General features: G+C 42.6%; 1 protein-coding gene across 1 annotated transcript in view; it reads right to left on the reverse strand.

Annotated features, from left to right (window-relative positions):
- Positions 1-17,041, reverse strand: part of TANC2 (tetratricopeptide repeat, ankyrin repeat and coiled-coil containing 2) — a 142,836-nt gene that overhangs the window by 94,115 nt on the left and 31,680 nt on the right. The window contains exons 4-5 of the mRNA XM_031064389.1: positions 9,878-9,949; positions 5,428-5,607 (exon numbers count right to left, since the gene is read on the reverse strand). Of these exons, the coding sequence (XP_030920249.1) occupies positions 5,428-5,607; positions 9,878-9,949 (252 nt within the window). The remainder of the gene's footprint in view (positions 1-5,427; positions 5,608-9,877; positions 9,950-17,041) is intronic.

Here is a 17,041-nt window from a genome sequence, read left to right on the forward strand (position 1 = left end):
GTACAAAGGAGTTTTATAATCCACTCAAATCGAATTTGTGGTCATTTCAGAACACAAAAGGAAAACATTATCTCAATCCCATTGTTCTAACATTTTGAAAACGAACGACTTGGTGTCTGTAGCATTTTCAAGTCATTCCTCAGCAGTTCTATTTCGGAAATCAAATTTTTTCATTGCACATTCATTTTATGTTTTGTATGAGAAATTCTGCACATCTGAGCAAGGAGGTGACAAACTCAGATTATGTAAAACGATTGCAACAACTAGAACACAACCACCAGCAGCATCACTCCATCTGACACTAACTCCCTCCTAGTAATGGCTTCCTTACCAACTAGGATCCCCACAATCCCTTACTGTACATTGATTTTCTGCAGTTAGAGGAAGCTGAGCAATGCCCAACACAATCCCAATCAAAAACCGTGCACGACAAATCGTCCAAATACTCACAGGGCTTTGCTTGCTCTCCCCATCAGCCAGGCTGGGAATTCAGGGGTACTGCTGCCTGGAGAGCACTCTGGCACAGATCCTCCTCTGATCCCTCCCTCTCCCTAGCGCTGGCTCCATCCTGCTGCTCCCCACGTCAGGGTGATGTTACAGGTGACACCTCCCGCTGCTGATGTCAAGCTCTGTTCCCAAAATCACAAGCACCGTCTCCCTGCGGCGCTCGCTGCTCCTACAAGCATCACCTGCACATCCTCTGGGTGCCAGGAAACGAGCTCCAGCAGGATTCCAGAGAAGCTCATGGACACACAGCCTTCCCTCTTCGGCAAGTCTCCCAGTCTTACAGAGCTGCTTTAATTCCTACCAGAACGCTGCAGCAAATGTAGCCTCTACGCCCCCCCAGGGGGAAAAGGAAGGATTTTTTTACAGTTTCTTTCTGTGGTGCAGCTTAATTTGCTCTTTTCCTAGAGCAAACTGCCGAAAGAACTGGGAAATAATGGATCAGGAGAGCAGAGTGACTGACTCATGGATGCTCTCCCGAATATTTCGGAGTAAGCTGAGGGGCTGGTGATGCAGCCCAGGACCAGAGCTGATGAATGGCGCAGTGCTGCTGTTGTCATGGCAACTAAGAGGAAAAGAAAAAAAAGGCAGCACCATATAAGGAGTTGTGACATGGATTCTGGGAACAATTTATACTAAAAGGCTCTAAGCCATAGGATACTTTAAAGCTGCAGCACCCCCTTGGTTGGGGACAGGTTTCATTGTTCACATTGAAGCAGTCAGCACAAATTTCTGACAGGATCACTCACATCCAGCCCAGACACGTTTGCATCGGGAGGGCTGCACCAAAACAACATGATTCTGCAGTGTGTGCAAATAACTGGAACTGAAATAATTGAAATTATTAAATGGCTGGACACTGATAAGGACCCAAACTAATATCTGTGAAAACAGAGTACCCACAGGTAGGCGCAGCCCCACACAGGTGAGGAGCTCTGTCCTTACAGAGCGAGGCTGAGATGAGCCAAACTGCAGCACCATCAGGTGGCTGAGTGCCTGAGTGGCACTGACACCAACACAGATCCTGCCAGGCCTCCCAGAGACAGGAGAACATTCCCAAATTAACCCATAACCCAGGCACTGCTGGGCAAGGAAGGCTGGCAGAGCCCCCAAAGCATCTTCAGGTATGGCAGAGCAGAGAATGCCAGCTCACACACACCTGCCACCACGAGCTGTGAGCAAGGCCAAGGTTTGTATTCCATAAGCAACACCGGGGAAAACCACATTATTTACCAGAACCATCATCAGCTGCTTTTCACTTAATGAATGTGCTCAAACAAACAATGCACAGTGAGGGAGAGAATGGCCACTGTCCACCCAGCACAACCACAACAATGCAGAGCCGGAGCCTGGGCTCAGCAACAGAAACTTTGTCAGAAATCCTTCCCATTGATGATTTATTTTATTTTGAAACACAAAATCCCAGAATGGCCTGAGCTGGAAGGTACACTAAAGATCATCCAGTCGCCGCTGCCGTGCCCATGGGCAGGGACACCTTCCACTGTCCCAGGCTGCTCCAAGCCTTGTCCAGCCTGGCCTTGGACACTTCCAGGGATCCAGGGGCAGCCACAGCTGCTCTGGGCACCCTGTGCCAGGACCTTGCCACGCTCACATCACAGAATCATTGCTATGGTTGGAAAAGACCTTGAAGATGATCAAATCCAACCATCAACCTTGCAACACCATCACATTCCACACTAAACCGTGTAATGAAGTGCAAGAGCCACACGTTTTTTGAGCACTTCCAGGAGTAGTGACTTCACCACTTCCCACATGTGCCAGCACTGACAGCTTCCCCCCAGCACTCCCACCCCTGAAGCTGTGCCTCATCATCTCTCACGCTCCCACCCAGCTGAGCTGGTACAACCATTTGGAGAAAACATGTGGTCCTGGGGGCTGCAATCATTAATCTGGGTTTATCACCACTAAACAAGAAACAAAGTTTTCAAGCGGAGAGATCTGAGTTTTTTAGTCCCACAATTACAGTTAACATCAAAGAATATTTGAACCATTTGCTGAGGATACAGAGAAGGGAGATGTGACACTCCTCGTGGCTACTCCCAAGAGATGCAAGGGTATCCCATGAGGGATGGAGAGGAGACAAGACCCCAGCACCACAAATGACATGTGTGATGGTGGCACAGAAAATGCTGTGTGTTGAGGTCCCCAGCCCAGATGGACCTGGAGGGTGTTGAGAATCCCAGTGGTGAGTCCTTACTGGCATCACTGGGAAGAGCAGGTCTCCATCCTGCTCAGCCCTGCTCTCACCATCTCTGAAGGATCTAGTGAAAAAATATACATCTTCTTTAGGGAAGAGGCTGCTATCAACTGCCTGAACCCACTGATTTATAGGAATATTCCTACTGATTTATATGAATTCTTTTCTTAGGGAAAGTTCCCACATTCCCCAAACACAAGGGAGGAATGCTCTCAAAGAGAGGATCTGCAATGAAATCAGTTCCCCAGGCCCATTTCTTTGAAGACACTGAAGCAGCTAATTCCCACTGGATACAGCAGGATCAGACCTCTGAGAATCCAAACTGAAACATCCAGGCCAGGTTTTTGCTAGAAAAACAAGATTTCTTTCCTAAATTTCTTGCTAACAGTCTCCCCTCCTCACTCTCTGCACAGGCACTCACGCACATGCTCTTTCTAAGAGAATCCCAATGCTTGCAATCTGTCATTCAATAGAAAAAATAGCAATAGCCAAGCACAGTGATGAATAAAATTATCCCTGCGCATATAAATGTACAATATGCAAATGAACACTCCTTCCTGAGGAGGAGGAGGAGGAGGAGGAGGAGGAGTGGGATGCAGCACAGGGCTTTGTGCAAACCCTCTGCAAATAGTGGGTTCCACAGGAGTGGAATAAAACATCATGGGCTGAGTCTTTCAGCCCAGTATCTCCTTTATTAACCTAATGCATGTATTTTTGGCATCAATTCTCAAAAGCACTTACATACATTCATCCCTAAGCACCCTCCTGGAAAGCACTGCTGTCCTCAAGGCAGGTATAGAGAGCACCTGCATTATTTTCATCACAGTTATGGCTTTGAGTCAGCAATAACACACCCTTGATGTATCGTAGAATATTTAAGCTCATTGTTTCAACATCAGCTGCTCTTTGTGCAGCAAGCACGGTAACTTTTGAGTGCTAATCTTACTGCAGACACAAACCAAAATGGTGTCTTCCATTACTTCACCTGTGCTGGGAGGGTGGGGAGTTTTCTTTCCCTTTATTACATATTTTTCACATGATTTTTGTTAATAAAGCCACTATTGGAAAAAAAAATATCACAAACTGAGGTTGAATGTGCTGATTTAAGTATGTTTTCAGCCAGTGCTAAACAAGAGGTGGCAGGAGGGGGAGAACTGATTACTTATGCTGACTATTACTTCACTCCTTAGAATGACAATGATCTTAGTTTTTTTAATCACCAGACTATTCAGCAGAGTGGAAATTGCACCCACGTGGAATATTTATCACCCTCTGAACCCAGCCAAGTCTTCATATCCAGCAAACCCAGATACCAAGATGTGAGCGACCTTAGTTCCTCTGGGTAGAAAACTTTCACTCTGTGGAATGTGTTCCTGAGGTTTTTTTTACCAAAAATGGACATTTTAACTTTTCTGTGGATGAAAAGCTGCCTTGGTTAAAAGCAGACAGATTACGAACTTCAAAAGATTATATTATCATAGAATTATGGAATGATTTGGGTTGGAAAGGACATTAAAGCCCACCCCAACATCTTCCACTGTCTCTGGTTGCTCCAAGCCCTGTTCAACCTGGCCTTGGGCACTGCCAGGGATCCAGGGGCAGCCACAGCTGCTCTGGGCACCTGTGCCAGGGCCTCACCATCCCCACAGCCAGGAATTTCTTCCACATATCCAATCTAAATCTCCCCTCTTGCAGTCTGAACCCAATTCCCCCTTGTCCTGTCATTCCAGTTCCCAACAGAAAGTCTCTCTTTGGCTGTAGGTTCCTTCAGATACTGGTAAATGGACCTAGGACATAAATTTTTATTTTTAAAAAAATAAAATTTAAAAGATAAAGGTTTTTATGTACCATACAGGTGAGGGTCCCATCCTCTCACCAACCACTCTGCAGACACGGAATTATGACAGGAACAGAATCTCTCTCCCCTATCCTTTCCAAGTTCTCCTTTCACCAGAGGGCAGAGGAAACAAAAGGCACCAAGTGCATCAAACTCCCTTTTGTACACACAGATCAGATTATATTCCAGAAAAACTCTTTTTGGAGATTTCCCTCAGCACAAGCACAAGACCCTGGTTGACCATAAAGCTGGGCACAGAGGGGGTCACACTTTAGGCAAAAAGCAAGTTTTTCAAAAACTGCTACCAGTAGAAATACTTCTTTTTAGGCTTTTATATGGATGTTGGACTCCAAGTGCTTTTGAAAATCACACTACTGCATCATCTCTAGGTATTCAAACCACAGTCCTGACAGGTTAGATAAACAAAGCAGTATCTAAAAATATGCATGAACCAAAAAAAAAAAATCTGTCATTCAGATTTTTTTTTTAGCAAAGTATAACTTTGCTATAGAAGTTCATAATTTCTCTGATGTTCTCTCGACGTTCAAAATTTAAGCATCAACTTCTTTAAAATCACTGTTATGCTTCCACTGTGCATAACAGTAACACAAAGTGGAACTGAAACACACTCTGATAGAAATTTCTCAAAAATGAGAGAACATTTGTAAACCAGAGAGACCTTTTTCAGCAAAGAAAGATTTCTCTGTCAACACAAAAATCCAATCCATCCCCAGGTTTGACTGAAGCCGACGCTGTAATAAACAAGGGCATGACTTCCATACAGAAACCATTCAAAGCTTTTTTTTTCTTACAGATTTTTGCACCAACGGACCTTAAAAGCCCCAGTGAACTTTATTTAAGTCCTTACCAGTTAACTTCTTCACAGGTTGGAGCCGAACACTGATAGACTGATGTGTGAGTAAGGGGGAGGATGGAAGGGAGCGGGACATGCCCTCCATTATCCGAATGTGCTGCATACCTTCGGTCACTGGGAGTGGCGGAATTGCGTAGTCAGGTTCAAAAGCACAGTCGTTCTCTGTGGAGGTGCCTAATGGGGGGAGGAAAAGAAACACCAGTGGGTTAGAATGCAAGGGAAAGGATCCTGCCTCCATCATTCCAAAAGGGCTGGCTGGAGGGAGCCCTGTGCAGAGCTGAATTGCCCACATCTTGTTCCCTTTGCACACTTGTGACACATCCCTTGATGTACCTCTCAGTACCTCTCTCCATATGATGAACAGCAGAACCATGAAGAATTTCTTTCAATATTCTTAATTTGTCTTTCAGAATCTTTTAATCACCAGACTATTCAGCAGAGTGAAAATTGCACCCACGTGGAATATTTATCACCCTCTGAACCCAGCCAAGTCTTCATATCCAGCAAACTCCAGTTTTCAATATAATGACCGTAGTTTTTACCTTGTTGGTTTCTAATAAAAACATCCCAGCTAAATTAAATTTAAACAGGAAGACCTTTAGCCTAAAAAAAAAAAAACCAAAAACCCCAAATAAAATGAAGAACAAACGCCTCTAAAAACAGCGACCAGCTCCAACTCTCCCAAGAGAAACACAAAGCCCTTGTGGGGGTCGCATCACTACACATCCGCAATGGAATACATGGAATAACATGAGAACAAGTGAAGATAAACAATATTAATGAACAGTGAAGGGAAGGTGCTTTAGATCAGCAAGAGTCAGGAGCCAAAAGGTTCCTCCTATTAGTAGCAGATATGGAAACCTTGGGGTTGAGGACACCTGGATCTCCATTCTTGTCAGTAAAATGAATAATCTAACCCAGACAACTAATAGTTCATATGCAAAACCAACCCAAACTGTTATCATTAATATTTCACTAATTTTTCAATAATGTGAGAAGGCCAGACTTGCGTCACTCTGTTACAAGACAGATTTTAGCTCTTACTGCGTGCTGATGTTTTCCCTCCATAAAGACATTCCTCACTGGATTTCCCCTGGATGGCTGTGCTGTTCTCAGTGGCTTGTTGAGAGTGTTTTTAAAAGAGAAAACGTTTGCTGGACAGAAAGGGAGATGGGCAAGAGTGGGAATAAGGCTGAAGGGTAAGAGCCTCAAATGCATGGTACTTCAGAGGAGATGATGGACAAGCTGTATTCCCAATATCCAAAGTACAATGTGAACAACCCAACACATTGCTTACAATCAGCAGAAAAACCCATGTTGAAATAACTGTCAAAAATCTTGGACCAGTTCCCAAAGGGTTCTAGAGGGCTGCAGCACCAGAGGCTGAAATGCATCCATTCCTGGTGCCAGCAATAAGGAATGTCTCTCAGCAGCTCTGTAATGCTCTTTACATGAAAGCCAAATAAGCACTAACACCCTTCACACCTTCACTGGTTTTGACAGTTCAAAACACAACTCACTCCCTGCTTGCTCATCACTCACCAGTTACCAGGAGCACTCTGCAGGCTCTGCCAGCCCAGCCAGGCTCACCAGGAGTGTCAAGAATCACCATCTCTGCCAAAACTAGCACCCAAAAAGCCAACCCATGATGGGTTTTTAAAACACATTTGGCACCAGGCATGAAAAAACAGATTTGCCACCAGTGATTTTGATTCTTAAGAATAATTTCAATTGCTTCAGGCTAAATTTTAGGGAGCCATAAACCATAGGCATTACCTGCAGCTTAAAGTCTGGGAAAAACTTAAAAGTCTATATGCATTTCACTGGTTATTATGGTGTGAGTTCCCAGTGTCTTTGATCAATCTACATAAAATCAAGAGCAGTATGTTATATAAAAATAAAAGTAATTATAGGTGGGTAAAGTTTTCCCTCTTAAAATTCAAGGGCTTTACAACAAAACAGTGAACTCACAAAACATCCACAAGGTACTATCTTCATTTCATACATACCAAAATTTCTCTCTCCTCCTTGTGTGTAAATAAACACACAAGCAAAACCCCTGAAACAGTATGAAATTTGTTTTAATCAGAAAGAATATTGGGCTTATCAAACCCTGGAATTAGGGCTCATTGATGGCTGAACTGGAACTTCAAGAGTTCGCTTATATAATATATTTAAATAAAATGTTACTCAAAGTCCATATTTGAACTAATAAACTATTTCTGGGAGCTTTACAAGATTACCATTCAGGTTGGAAAAGACCTTTAAGATCATAAAGTCCAACCATCAACCCAGCATCACCACTGTGCTCACCACTAAACCATGTCCTTAAGTGCCACATTCACACGTTTTTGGAACACTTCCAGGGCTGCTGACTCCACCACTGCCCTGGCCAGTCTGTTCCAGGGCTTGACAATTCTTTCCATGAAAAATATTTTCCTAAACCAACCTAACCAAAACCTCCGACCTAAACCTCCCCTGGCACAACTTGAGGCTGTTTCCTCTTGTCCTGCCAGTAAAGCTTTGAAGACACCTGGGCATCACACACAGTAAAATGAAAGGTCAGACAGCAGGAAGACTTCATTTCAGCTGGATGCTTTATCCAAGGATAACAAACTTCCTCAACCCATCATCATGAAAAATACCCATTTGCACGTGCAGACAGATTTCAAGTGAGGGACACAGAGCTGGGAAAAGTTAGAGATAATGTTTCTACAGAGCAGAGAGACTTCCCCTCCCATGCTTTAGAAAGCCTGCCTCTACAATTGCATCCACTGATCCAAATGGAAATATTTAGCTCAGAAGCCTGTTGCTCCAAGAGCTTGGAAGCTTTTTAACCTTTTCCCCTTCCATTCCCTCTCACGCTGAAACTTCTTGCTGGTTACTGCAGTTCCTTCAGTCAGTCACCAAAGAGGTACAGATCAGTGGTTCTTGAGAAAGGATTTGCAAAAATGATCCCCTCTTACTCTGCCAAAACCCATGCCTTTCCCACAGCAGCACAAATCCAGAATAGATGGGTTGAAAGGGAACTTGAGAGAACAGAATGTGTTCAGATAGCTCCCAGCAGCAGCTGCATCTGAGCTGCTCTGCCCCATAACAAGGAACCATTGGGCACAAGCCAAGCACGAAGAGGGACATGCCAGGCATCCACAGCAGAGCCTCTAGCACACAATTACACAGCAACAACTTCATCTGAGCTCAGAGCTGGAAAGAACAGCCACTCTCTCTCTGAACACCAAAGCAACTCCTTCTATCCAAGCTACCATGGAATATGTACGTATGCTATACAATTTACCTGGTTCCTTCCTAATTTCACTTTAACTCTACTTAAAAACAATAAAATTAAAAATAATAAATTTAAATACAGTAACTGAAAGATCGTATGTGAAAAGAGCAATTGACACTTCTGAGCTTCAGGGCTTTAACTACCAATTCCGATCCCCCTAATTCTGATCACAGCTTCAATGACTCAAAAAATCATCTCACCCAGGCAACACTGGAATACTGCCAAAAAAGGGCAATTCTCTGGAGAAAATGTCCCCATAATAAGTCATTAGGACACCATGACAACAACAGGCTTGAGCCTAAATGAAAGGAAAATTATTGCTGCAATCCCAAAGACAGACTAAGTCAATGAGCATAGAACCAGAGCCCTTACTCACAAAAAATGCTGCTCAGTCTCAAAGCTGTGTGAGAATACATTTTCACAACCCTCACAAAAGAGGAAATGCTTAAAACTTAGTAAAGCTGCCTCAAAGGACACATAACCCAGCACAGATCTAAGACCAGCTGCTGTCAGGGGCAGAAACCCCCATTACAGGACTCTGTGTGGTGTTAACCAACCACCAAACCTACTCTGAGTGACGGACACTCAACAAAAGAGCCCGTTGGATTGTTTTCTAAAGAATATAATAAACCCTGGGTTTAGTACCTCCTTCCTTGGACCTTTTGTCCTCTTCCTGTGGGATGAAACAAATCAAAGCAAAAGATGTAATGTAGGGCTGACAGGTACATACAGGTCCTTCTCCATCGCATCCCAGGGCTTGAGGAAGGATAACCTGTTTATGGTGAGCCTGCCTGAAGCTCTCTGATATCAGGGGGAAGAAAAGTAGAAACTTGGAAACTTAATGCTGGTTTAGGCTGGTATGTGCTGAAGAATTCCAGCTCCAACAGCACAACACTCTGCCCCTGTGGCTGCAGTATGGAGATATCGTGCTCTGCAGGTCCACCTGTGCTGCACCAGGAGTTAGGTTAAACCCCTTCAGCCACTCAAAGATTGTCTGGTTTGTCAATCTCAGTACGCTGGGAGCTGTGTGGACAATAATAACCATGGGAGCAAAGTCTGCCAGGTCACACAGTCTGACGAGAAAACACAACACGTGGGAAATATCAAAGGTGAACAAATGAGACGAGTCCCCGAGGCAGAACAACACTCAGGTTTTACCTTGCCCAGCTCGGCTCTGACGGGAGTCTACACTTGCCTGTCTTCGGTCTGGTGGCTCCTCGTTCCCTCCATCTGCACGAGAACCAAAACAGCACAAGTAGAACATCATAGTGGACAGGTCAGGCAGATGCAACGTTTCCTTGAGTCCCATCACCTATCTCAGAGGAACAGCAGGACAAAAGGTCCCTCTGGCAGACTGAAATTGGGGAAACTGCTGCTTGACTCTGCTGCTCCTTGCACCTTTGCCCCAGCTCACTGCAATGAAATCCATGAGGTCCTCGGGGACAGAAGGAAGGTTTTACTTGCTCCTATTGATGCCACAGACATCTGAATGAGATAAAAACCAAATTGTGCATCTTCAAAGAGCTCCTTCACTTTGGACTGTTGTATCAAAATATAAAAATATTAAGCACTGGAATTAAGAGATCAAAAAAAATTTTTAAAATATCTGAAATATGAAATTTGAAACGGTGTCCCTTTAAAATTATTTGTCCGCTAAAACCCAGGAAGGCTGGGAAGAATAAAACCTCTTATTACATCCTCTTGAAACTGTTTAGGAAAGCAGCTACAGTTAACAAATCCCAAATCCATCTGTGTAAATGCAGAGTGGGACATTGTGTACAATATTATACAATTAATTACAGGCTGCTCTTCATTGATCAACTGACCAGATTAGAAACAATAGATACACCCATCAATACAGATGCTTGAGTACATGGAGTCTCTGGCAGCTGAGAGCAAAAAGAAGCCCAACTCCACAGACTGGGAAAAAGCAAACCCAGGGATTTCAAATTCAGGCTGTATTTCAGCAGCTCTTTCCTTATGGTAGAAGAAGGGGAAGCTTTTAAAATCTTTAAAACAGTTTTGAAATAACTGAATTCTTAAATAGCTGTTTAAAAACTCAATAGCCAGTTTAGCATTGATGTATTTTGATGACACTAAGAGCAATTGCATTTTGATACATTTGTATCTCTGGACAGCTCTATAGAAGTTATTTGGTGGAGAGGCCTGTTGTGCCATAATTTAACTTTATCAACTCCTGCTGCATCTGAGCTGTATCTGGCTTGATGGGAAGTTGTGAATTGCAGCACAAGAGCAGAACTAAAATGAGGACTAAAAATCCTAATCTACCCCCACCTCCAAAAAGAGAGGAACCACACGCCAGGCCAGGAGAGGTTTTCTGTTCCCTCTTCCCTTGGTGAAATGCTCCCAGCCCTCAGTTTTCCTGAAGCAATGCTCAGGCACCTTGAACAGATGCCAGGCAGGCCATTTCTGTCACCTTTGCATCTTTCCCTGCTGACACAGCAGCTGCATGTGAAGGTCGTCTGGGTACAGCAGCCCAGAATCCTGATTTTAAATGAGCTGTACCCACCCAACAAGCCAACAATTGCCAGGGAGACCACAGACCGTGACACTTGCCCAGTTCCCTTCTGCACTCTGGTTGCCAGAAGGATGTCACACTGCAAATACAACTGCAACTGCAATGTCATTATTATCATCATCATCCCTAATCATGGCCCCTGGCTATAAGCCCCCACAGAAAACCTCTCTAAGTCATCTAGAAAATAAAACCCCTTTTGAGCTGTGAACATAAATCCAAATGTAAAATAATTGTAAGGACTAAACACTTCAAAAGACAAGAAAGTCCCAGCATTATAATCAGGAGTAAACCTCTGTATTTATCCAAAGACACACAATCATCAGCAAAAGACAAACTCCCTCCCTGGAAGTTTCATCATCCTTGCCAGTGTTTGACACCAAGCTACATGGGGCATGGTGGGTGGAACTGGATGAGCTTTAAGGTCCCTTCCAACCCAACCCTGAGAACTCTGATGATTCTATGAATCAATCTCCTTGATCACATGGAAAGACAACTCCTCTGCTGTACAGTTACCTAGGTGGATCAAACCCTGCCTGGAGAACAAGCCATGGCCAAGGGAGGGGCTGGGGGCAGCAGATCTGCTCCCCAAAATGCTCCAACACACAATGGTGGGACACAAAGTGGTGACAACAGGCTGCCAAAGCCATTGGGTTGGAGAAGAGGAACAGGAATCAAGAGTCTGGGATGGATCTCCCTGCAAGTTACACAACATATTAAGGGGGAAAGAAAGCCCACAGTAAACTAATCTCCAAAATGCATTTAGCGAGTGGGAAAGGAAAAAATAAATCAGATGACTCAGCAAATATGAAATCTTCAGTCAGCATACAACAGCTGCTGCATTTGATCTGGATGCAGCAAAGGTGGAGCTTGGTGGAAACCAAGGATGGGAAGGAACAGCCAGAGTTAAGAGCTGAATAACTGAACTATTTAATTCTTTTTCTCTTCACTGCAAATAAAAATGTTGAGCATAATCTGCTCCCGGCAGTGGAGGAGCAAGGTTAGCAGGGAACAATACCACACTTAATTATGAAGTTATCTCACTGTACATGCAGAAAAGGGGATATTACTGTTTCTAATGGAATATTAATTCTCACATTTTTTGAACTTCCAAGTGCTTGTATTTACATCCACCTCTGTGTGGGCATCGGGACTCTGTCATCGCAGCAACACTCCTAGATATTTTATTTATGCACGATTTTAGGTAGTTGTTACTATTTGCTTCAGCAATAGCTATTGTTACTAGACATGACCTACTATACAGACAACACTTATGGACAGTATCACTCCTGAAGTTCGATTGACTCAGTTGCTGTAATGATTGCCAGGGTGGTTTAACACCAAAGTTATTGACAAATCCCTCAATGCAACAGCTAAAATAGGCCACCAGAAGTAAATCAGTTGTGAAATCATTGCTAGAGAACACAGCTATCCATGTTAATTTAAAATAAAGACCAGCACAGACTGAGATGAACCTGTTTAAGGAGCTTTACAGAAGTTGTTAAGCAAAAGAGAAAACAATCAAATGCCATGAGGGAAAGTGAATAATATTGTAAATATTGACTCAGTAATTCATATTCTCTTGTATCTCACTATGAAGGACAGAAAAACTTTTGTGATCTTTAAAAAATCTCAGTGTTAAGAAAATCCATTAACTCTTACACAGTATTTTAGTTTTTGAAAGCTGCCGTCTCCTCAGTGTCCAGCATCTGTCCACCTGGGATGCTGGACACAGGTCAGAAACCCGACAAGGCTTCTGAGACAAGAACAGAGTAAACAGCCATGGCTATTAACTCTTTCTCTCAGTTACAAGGAGATGAAGGGATCTCAAAGATCATGATTAATCACAGGATCAGCAGAGTAGCCTCTCCTGCTATAGCCAGGTATGAGAAACACTCCTGCTTCCTCTTCTCCCCCATCCCCATTCCATCAGTTCTCTGTTAAAACCAATGACACAACAAATCCTCCCCAATACACACAACTGGATTCTTTGAACTGACTGCTTTGACAGGGAAAGAAAACCTCAAGGTTGCATTCCTAAACAAATCCCCTGCACAAATTAGTATAAGGGGGTTGCAAACAGGAGCCAGATCTGCACCAGCATCTGCACCAGCACATCTGATGTCAGTAAATCCCACAGCACCTCTGGCATCAGCTCTGTCAGCACCTCCTGCCAGGCATTCTCGTTAAAGGCAAACGTAAACAAGTTTCATACAAAATCAAGTGCTAGCAGCCCAATATTTCTGGTTTCCTATTTAATTAAAAGGCCTTTAAAACCCACAGCGTGACTAAATGTCTCTCAAGATCTGACAAAGCAATTTTTAAGGCAGAAGAATCTAAGGGTGGGTGAGGCTGCTGCATGCATGCTGGGGAATCTGCGGCAGGAACCGACTGCATTGGATGTGCTGCTGCTCTCACAGCAACCAGCAGAGCACACTCCACTGTTAAGAGCTGATAAATCAATAGTTTAAATCCATATCATATCGAAATTGTATCTGGAAAAGGTGGAACACTCACACAAAGCCAGTCAAGCTGTCAGGGACGGATCCGATTCCAGCCCAGCCCAGCATCCCTGCAGAAGCATCCCCCTACGCATGGCACAGCGTCTGGAGATGTGGCTCCCAGCTGCCATTGTGCTCCCAAAACAAAGACACAGGGGAAAAATCCTTGAAATCAATAAATCCGACAGCTCCAGGGGCTAGAGCCCACCGGGAGGATCCTGGAGCTGCCGGCACTGCTGCTGCAGGAGCCAGCGCTGAGTCTGACCCTGGAACCCGCCGCAGCGATGCCGGCGTAGGAGAGGGAGCTGCAAATCTTGTTCTCAGCATTCCCGATGGATTCCTGCCTGCTAAGAAGTGACACGTGCCACATGATCTGCCTGCTGCTCTCCCAGGGTGAGATGTGCTTGGAAAGGGGCAAAGTGTTTCCCAGACGGAGCAGGAGGGAAGAGGGAGCCCAGTCTGGTACTGGAAACAATTATTTTAATCAAAAGTCCTTCCTGATCATTTAGTTTGTGAGTATTTTTCAGCCTCAGAAAACAATATGCATCCCCATTACAAATTCTTATTATGGTATGATTAATTCTATTATAAATTCTATTAAATATTCTATTAATTCTATTAAATATTCTATTAATTCTATTATGATTATTGTTGTTGCTATAAAATAGCAACGTGGCTTAAGAGGCTTTGCCAATTCATAAACATACTGAAGTCCATCCATTTATCATCCAAGTTCCTCTGTCTTTGAGGCAAGTCATTTGGGCAGAGCAGGAATTACGGATTTGTTTGGTTTTTTGAGGGAGCTCTAACACGGATCCAGGGAAGCATCACCCAGAGAATGTGATGCTAAAATGCCTCAGCACCTTCCAAAAGTTGGCACTTTTTTTCTCCACCTGCTCCTGCTGGTGTATGCTCCTGCTACATTTTTATGGCAGAAACTTCCTCTTTTTAGGAGCGGAGCATGGACACTTGCTGGGACTTGCATGACTCCCCATGTTGCTTATTAGTCATGAAAATCCACAGGGGGGAAAAAAAAAACCAACCAACAATAAAACCAACTCAATGGTCAGAGGCCAAAAGACTTCTCAGATGAGCCACAGATTAATCAAAAAAAATTCTTTGCCTCTGCAAGTACATTTGTGTTTATTTTTATTGCTGCAGTACTTGGAAACCTGAACTGAAATTAAGGTCCTACTGTGTTGGCAGCTTGTACAAAAAACACAGCAAGAAAACACCCTTGTGATATTAAATTTATTAACTTAAGTCCTATTCCTACAAGGGATTCCTGCCCAGGAATTTCAGACACAAGTACAAATGAGTTTTTTCTCCAGCACATGCAGGAAATCAGAAATCATATATGCCAACATCTGAGTTATTCTGGAGCAGAATGAATCCTAAGTAAATTCAGATATCAGTGACACAGATCTGCACCTTCATCATCTCAGAAGCTGTTATTTGTCATTGGAAAAAAGCAGGTACTTCTAATCTGGGGCACAATTCATCTCACCTATTTCATACAGAACAAGTAGCATCCTTCTTTCTATTAAGATCAAGTAACTCTTTTATCCAGAGACACCTATACTGAGTATGTAAATCAAACCCAACAACCCCTCCTTTTTTTTCTTTTTTTTTTGATGTGGGAAGATGACTTCATGACAAAAATATATGGAGTCAAAAACTGTGTTGCTAATAATATTTGGAAATTATACAGTGTTTTTCATTCATTAATTTTAAAACCACCGTAACGATGTGTAAGTCAAAAGCAGACTATATTTAGTGTATAATTAAATTGTGTCGCTTGAAATGATAACCAAAAAACACCCCCAAATATAAATTAAAAGCCTCTTTTTAAATCTGTATGTTGGAATCATGAGATAATCCATCATCTTTATTTGTTACTTTAAGAATGGTCCAAAGGTTCAGTTCAACAGATTAGTTTTGTCTACCAGCAAATCAGTAACAGAGTCTCAGAGGAGAAGTGACGGCTGATAATCATGCTGAACTCACCTAAAGAAGATTTTCAGACCTATTTAGATGACAAAAAGTATGTTCAGCCGAAATCTCTACACCTTATCAAAGCTCCTAATAAAATGTCCATAGCTTGCTTCGATTTTGAGGGGTTTTTGTCCACTAAGAGAATATGGGTCGGCTTCTATACTGATCTTATCCTCAAAAAGAAAATTATATAAAAGGAAACATAAATCCTCCCACTTCAGAAAGATCTTGCAGCAAAAATTTCCACAATTCCTTCAAATAGGTCAGTTATAGATGGAAGCTCTAGCAAAAATTATCCATGAGTTATCTAAAAATATATCTGATACTAAAAAAAAATAGTCCTCACAGACATGCTGAGAGGAGAAGTTTGTGCAAGCAGTAGAAGAAACTCCTGAAAAGGTGCAGCTTAAAAAGTCAATCCCCTCCCAAAGAAAAGATGATTTTTCCATTAAAAGTATCAGTAAGTTGTAGACATTTACTCTTCCTTAAGGAAAAAAAAGGAAAAAGGGCAACTGCAATTCCAAAAAGAGAATTTAATGATGGAATTGCAGAGTCATTCCTCACACCTGGCACAGGTACTTCCTGCAGCCAAGAAATGCTTTATGTGATCCAAGTGGAACGTGCATCTTGGAAAAGCTTCACATATACAGTGCTGATCACAAAAATCCCTCAAAAATAAAAACATTAGTCATACCTGGAATATAATCTAAAACGCAGCATTAAGGATTCAACATCTGTTAATATAATAAAAAGCTGCAAGAATCTGCACTAACACTTCCCAGGGACAAGCAACACTGAATATAAATAATATTTATCTTTAGGAACTGGGGGAAAAAGTGATATGGAAAACTCTCACATCTTGGACAAGAAAACATTTTATATGTTCAACACACAGGTAAAATGGCAAAATCAACATGCAGGTGTTGAATACTTCTAAAACAATTTATTTATTTAGAATCATTCAATACTTACTAAGTTTCTAGAATTGTGAGAAACATTACTTTTAGGTTGCTTGTATAAAATCCAAAAACCCATTTTAATAGATCAGATTACAGATATTTTTTTTATCCTGCTTTAAGGGAAGGAATCCAAGTTTCTTCCTAGGGCCAGGCCTTTTCCAGCAGGAAACCCCCAAGTTATGATATCTCAGTGATTTCTTACTGATTTTCCAGAAGAAAATGTTGAATTCGCTGAAATACACATTATTTTCTTAAAAGATTTGACTGGATTTTTAAACTATTACAGATATACAAATCCTTAATGTTTCCTCAGACATTCTGGAAAGGACAT

This window comes from Geospiza fortis, unplaced genomic scaffold (assembly GCF_000277835.1).
Source record: "Geospiza fortis unplaced genomic scaffold, GeoFor_1.0 scaffold344, whole genome shotgun sequence".
NCBI lineage: Eukaryota > Metazoa > Chordata > Aves > Passeriformes > Thraupidae > Geospiza > Geospiza fortis.